This window comes from Rhincodon typus, chromosome 28, assembly GCF_021869965.1.
Source record: "Rhincodon typus isolate 14 chromosome 28, sRhiTyp1.1, whole genome shotgun sequence".
In the NCBI taxonomy this organism is placed as follows: Eukaryota; Metazoa; Chordata; class Chondrichthyes; order Orectolobiformes; family Rhincodontidae; genus Rhincodon; species Rhincodon typus.
This window is the reverse complement of record NC_063359.1, coordinates 32,387,016-32,393,015: the sequence shown is the minus strand read 5'-3', so window position 1 is coordinate 32,393,015 and position 6,000 is coordinate 32,387,016. Positions and strand designations below refer to the sequence as shown.

At 37.5% G+C, this 6,000-nt stretch overlaps 1 protein-coding gene across 6 annotated transcripts in view; it reads left to right on the top strand.

Annotated features, from left to right (window-relative positions):
* The first annotated feature begins 948 nt into the window (after positions 1 to 948).
* Positions 949 to 6,000, top strand: part of LOC109932714 (formin-binding protein 1) — a 183,920-nt gene continuing 178,868 nt past the window's right edge. For 4 of the 6 annotated variants that reach the window (XM_048613509.1, XM_048613508.1, XM_048613506.1 and 1 more), the window contains exon 1: positions 950 to 1,101. In XM_048613509.1, coding sequence (XP_048469466.1) covers positions 1,060 to 1,101 — 42 coding nt within the window. In that variant the 5' untranslated portion in view covers positions 950 to 1,059. Of the gene's footprint in view, positions 1,102 to 6,000 lie in introns of all 6 variants that reach the window. The other 2 variants (XM_048613504.1, XM_048613507.1) reach the window with 1 other exon arrangement.

The window sequence follows — 6,000 nt, the reverse complement described above, 5'->3', positions numbered from 1 at the left end:
CATTTAAGGTAATATGTCAGATTATGCAGAATAGATATGTTCCAATGAGTAAGAAAATTTTCAAGGGATTCTGCACTGCCAAATGTACACACTTGATCACCCTGTATCTTCAGAACTGTCCTGATCCGCAGTTTCATTTTGTGCTTAAAAAATACGGATGATCTCAATTTGGTTATTAGTGTAATCCATAGCACACTTAGCATTGTTCAGGAAGTGCTATCCAGTCATAGAATCACATCTAACATTAGATATTATGTTCCGTGTTGAATAGTGTAATTTGCACTACTAAACATCAGTTTATGGATATGGATCTTGTGGTCGTATTCATGTTATATGCTTGGTGACCAGTTGAGGCCATTAAATACTGTGTGGTGTTTCTACTTTCTTTCTGCCTTTTGCTGTTTCTTTCAGAGTAGTGTTGAAAAGGTTGGAATCTAAAAATCAGCCTTGTCCATGATTCTGTTAGTTTCCTTTTAACATTTTTCCTCTTAAAGTAATTATACTTATGCCTCTAGATATTTTTAGATTTTACTTATGTTTTTGAATTGTAATCATCCCATTTCCTGGTCAAGCAAATTCTATTTTGTTATCAACAGAAATTTAGGTTCATTAATAATTTCTTTCTTTCTTACTTGTAATAGTTTGATCTATAAAAAGGTCTAGCCACTTATTTCTCTCACTACACACTTTTTATAGTTCAAGTTGCAGAACATAATTGTTTTACAAAAAAAAGCTGATCTGACAGGAAGAAACCGAGGTGGTTATGATTTTAAACTGTACTTCAAATTAAATACTAAATATTTCAGGCAGTATAGCTTTATAACTGCTATTTGAGCTGCGTGGTTTGAAATGTGCTTGAAGCTTTAACATTACAGGATGTGGTCAGAAACATGCTCCTGCAGTTTTTACATATGTCTTAAAGTGAGAGAGATTCATGCCGGTGGGTCACTGTCATGATTGCAGATATACTTGTGAAGCAGATGTTATTTAGGATGGATGGATATTCCCGATGTTAAGCAATATGCAGAAGACTTGTATTAAACATCTCTGACTGTGGCAATGGTTGATATAAAGATGGGAGACTGTTGGAGCAATACAAAGGTAAGTTGAGAAAGTGATTTATAGGAATGTGTAAGTTATGAATTGTGGCAGTTTGTAATTTAATACCACGAGGTCTTGGCTGAAGGGATGTTTGATGACCTTTTGTATTATGCTGAACTATACCAATAAAGCAAACTTCCTCCATTCACCAAGTGTTTCATTGTGTCATAAAACAATTATGTAATAAAAATTTTTCCATGACTAAACACTTGTACAAATTTGTTTTTGTTTTTGTTAGACTGAGAAATTTTTGATAATTTAACTTCTGTGAACTTAATTTGGTTTAGAATGGATGCACAGTGGAATGTTCTGCTATATTCTTGATGCGATTTTCAATACAAGTAGAAATGTGCTGAATGCAGACTATTTTAAAGCCTGTAATTGGAAAAAAAGTCTTTGAATGATCTCAAGCATGCTTTAACTTTTTTGATCACGTAATGTGCTGCCCCTTGGGAAAAATAGGTGTTTTATTGTATTCCAAGGTGAAAAATTTCACGCATTCTGTGACCTATTCAAACTGTGTGGGAATTAAATTTTGAGTGTTAAGTACTTTGTTGTATTCTGGAAGACCTGAGAATGGAAGTTTAGCTTTACCTGTTCTGAAATACACCTACAACTTGTGTTTGAATTTTATTAACCCGATCAGTAATTTTCACTGTAATATTACGGCAGTTTTACAAAGCAGATTTCTATTTATTGCAGTTGTTGTTAGGTACTTTAAGGCTGGAAATCCTGTTTTAAGGAACCTGTAATGTGCATGTCTGTTCACTAGACTTAAAGATCAGTAATGATAATAAACCCATTTGAAGTATTAGGTGTCTACATTTTTAATACTAGTGAAATATTTTTGAATATTTCCCTGGCTACTGTCAATACCAATCAGCTTTTTATTTTTACATATTTTATCTGTCTGTTGTGAGTCTTTCTTGATCCTTCCATTGTTTGCACTGACTTGGCCTATAAAGATAAATTGGAGCTGGCCAGGTTTCTGCCACCAGTGCAGTCATTTAAACGTTTCACAAAAATATACTGTAGCAATTGAATATTCCCTACTATTATTTTAAGAATTCTGAATAAAGATGCTGTTTGTTCAATGTAGAATATATCTAAATTCTTGGGATATTTATGACATTAAAAATGTTGTAAGTTGTTGCCATTGTGTTCAGGGCTATTATAGGAAGCTCTTAAAAGGAAGTCGACGACTACAGCTTGAATCACAAAATACTTTCCATTTTAAAGGTATGTGTTGCTCTCAGTGGAAAAATATCTTGTGCCACATCAGACAGTGCAATTATTTCTTTAACAGGTTGCATCAGAATTCTAGGTTAATCAAATTTTTGGAGTCACTATTCTGTAGCTAACTTCTTTTTAATCAAATGTACAGCTGAAGCATGAAGTAATTATTTTAGACACTTCAATTATATTTTTAAAGTAATTAAATAATTAAACTCGTTCAGTAAATGTGTCTAATAATTCTCTGAAGAATTTTCTAAACCTTGTCTTTGATAATTCACTTTAAATTTGTACCTTTTCATTGTGGTTCCACTAATCAATGGAAATTATCACTAACTTAATCTTACACAACCTTGAAAGTGATATCCTGCAAAAGTTTCATTAACTAGACTTTAGTGAAAAACACCACTTCTTTTCATAGCTGGAACTTTTCCTCCCCCAATCCCTATTCTGTGCCAGTAATATTCTGTGCCAGTAATATCCTCATGAATCTATGCTGCAGCCTCGTTACTATATGCAGATCTTTCCTACAAAGGGATAATCCTGAACAAACAAAATACTGAAGCTGAATTGTATCTTCAAACTTAACATGATGAGGCCAGGCATAAACTAAGCCTTTTAGTGATAACAAAGTTAGGGGCTGGAGGAGCACAGCAGGCCAGGCAGTAGGAAAGTTGACGTTTCGGGTTGGGACCCTTCTTCAGAGCCTGGCCTGCTGTGTTCCTCCAGCTCCACACTGTGTTGTCTCTGACTCCAGCATCGGCAGTTCTTACTATCTCCAAGCCTTTTAGTGGATTTTGCTGATTGTGTTGTCACATTGCGTTACCTGTTATTTGCTTCGAGGATTATACCAGAGCTGAACTCTACTTAAAATCTTCACATTTAAGATTTCCAACTTGTAAAATATGCTACTTTATAGCATTTTAGAATTTTCTACTTTGGGCAGATATGGTGCAGCTTGATCATCCAACAAAGATCTCTATGCCACACAATTTACATGTTCTCCAACCTTGTGCATAATTTGTCATTCAGTTAAAACTGTCTGTTTAGCCAGAATGATCCATGCAAGATGCATATTTCGTAGAATCCCTTCAGTGTGGAAATAGGCCATTCAGCCCAACGAGTCCACACCAACCCTCCAAACAGCATCCCACCCAGACCCATCCCCCAACCCTATCACTGTAACCCATGCATTTCCCATGGCTACACACCTAACCTACACATCCCTGAACACTATGGGCAATTTAGCTGGACCAATCCACCTAACTTGCACATCTTTGGACTGTGGGAGGAAACCAGAGCAACCGGTGGAAACCTGCACAGAGATGGGGAGAATATGCAAACTCCACACAGACAGTCTCACTAGGGTGGAATCGAACCCGGGTTTCTAGCACTGAGCCATCGTGCCGCCCTGGTATGATCGTATTTTGGTTTGAATAATTTACTGCCACTAATCTTACTTTCAGTTATAAAAACAGAAGTTGCAGGAAGAGCTCAACAGGTCTAGCAGCATCTGTGAAGAAAACTCAGAGTTAATGTTTCCGGTGACCCTTCCTCAGAACTGATGGTAGCTAGGAAACTGTTGGTTTATATGCAGAAGATAGGATGGGGGGGAGGGGTAAGGAGTAAACGATAGGTTGGGATCACGTCCAAAGAGAGAGAAGAACAGTTGGACAGACAAAGGAATTGATAATGATCTGACAAGGAGGGTGAATAGCTGTAATGGACACTCTCTTGTGCGTGCTCACTCTCACATGCTTACCGTCGCTCTCTCACACCCACAAATCTATGGGGTGAATTTGTATTTGCAGATACATTCTATTTTGTTGAAAATGCACACAATTTATAGACAGTCAATGCGGCGTTTTACAAATTCTTCCTTTAGAAATAAAACCAATCTGACTCCAAAGCAAAAAATAAACTGATTCTAAACAGGGCCTCACCTCTAATGTGCACTTTCTGTTCTAAAATGTCACTTCTTCTTTACACTGATAAAACCTTTAGTTCTCTCAGGACAGTGACTTGTAAGGAATTCAGGGATTTACATATACATATTAATCAATTAAAACCTTCTAACGGCATCTCAGTGGTGTGACCCTTTGATCTTTTACTTATAAATTCTGTGTCTGATACGACCCTCTCACTGACACCTGAAGGAGGAGTGAGGCTCCGAAAGCAAATAAACCTGTTGGACTATAGCCTGGTGTTGTGTGATTTCTGATTTTGTCCACCCCAGTCCAACACTGGCACTCCACATGTCACATAACCCAGCACTGGTTGGAAGTTGAACTTTAGATTTTTTTTGACGTAGTGTCAAATGAATCACCCAAAATGATGAATTAAACATTTTTAATTCAATAATGCAGAAGACAATATACTATCTGTACCTTGGAGCTAGATGGGAAGAATGGGTGGCAAATTAGACTGTTAACAAAACTGAGGTTACTGCATTTCTAAGTAGCGAGTGTTGTACAACTGTGATTGTAGTGACCATTTTGATTGAGCTGATTGAACCATTTTGATCATTTGGGCATCGCTTCAAAATAAAGGGAAGCAGATGTAGGACTGAGGTCAGGAGGAACTTCTTCACCCAAAGGGTTGTGAATCTGTGGGATTCCCTGCCGAGTGAAGCGGTTGAAGCTACCTCGCTGAATGTGTTTAAGGCAAGGCTAGATAAATTTTTGAATAGTAAAGGAATTAAGGGCTATGGTGAGTGGGCGGGTAAGTGGAGCTGAGTCTCAAAAAGATCAGCCATGATCTTATTAAATGGCGGGGCAGGCTCGACGGGCCAGATGGCCTACTCCTGCTCCTAGTTTTTATGTTCTTATGATCATGCCTCCCAGTGTGATTGATAGTCTGATTGTCACATGATTGTTAGTGCATTCTTCAGTGATTTTAAATAAGTTAAAACTGCTGGCATTCTCATAGAAGCTTAAATTGTAGGACTTGGTGTGAATGTTGAACCAGAATAACTTATTTGTTGATAATGAATGCTTTAATGAATCTTTAAAAGCATTTGTTGAAATGCCTCAACACTTTTGGAAAAAAACGTTTAGACCATTGCACAGTGGAAATCTAAAAGCATTTTTAAAATACTGAAACACCTCTCTCTGCTGAAGAGGTGTTGTTTCCTGCTTATCTCTTTCCTAGCCCCAAACCACTCCCCCCATCCACATCTTTCCCTCCTTGCACATTTCTGCCATGAAGGTAGGCGGTTGACCACTTCCTGTGTCTCTTTAGCTGTATATCGGTTATGAAAGTACAAGAGGAATCAAGTCGCAACTTGTTTGTTTCCTTTCTTCTGACTAGGGAGGCACTTGAGTTTTAGCCTGATATTTCCTCGCAGAAAAGATTAATAAATTATTGAACTGAGGGATATATGGTTATATAGTGATAGATATAGTATTGTTTTAGTAACCCAATGATTGAGAGCTCAAATCTGACCATTTGTTGTGGAATTAGGATGAATAAATCAGTAGCATACATGGGTTGATGGGCTGAAAGCCCTTTTCTGTGCTGTATGACTCTGACCATGACTATGGTAATTTGTAGGATAGAACATAGAACAGTTACAGCACAGTACAGGCCCTTCGGCCCACGATGTTGTGCCGATCTATTATCCTACTAAGATCAAACTACCCTGCATACCCTACATTTTACTATCCC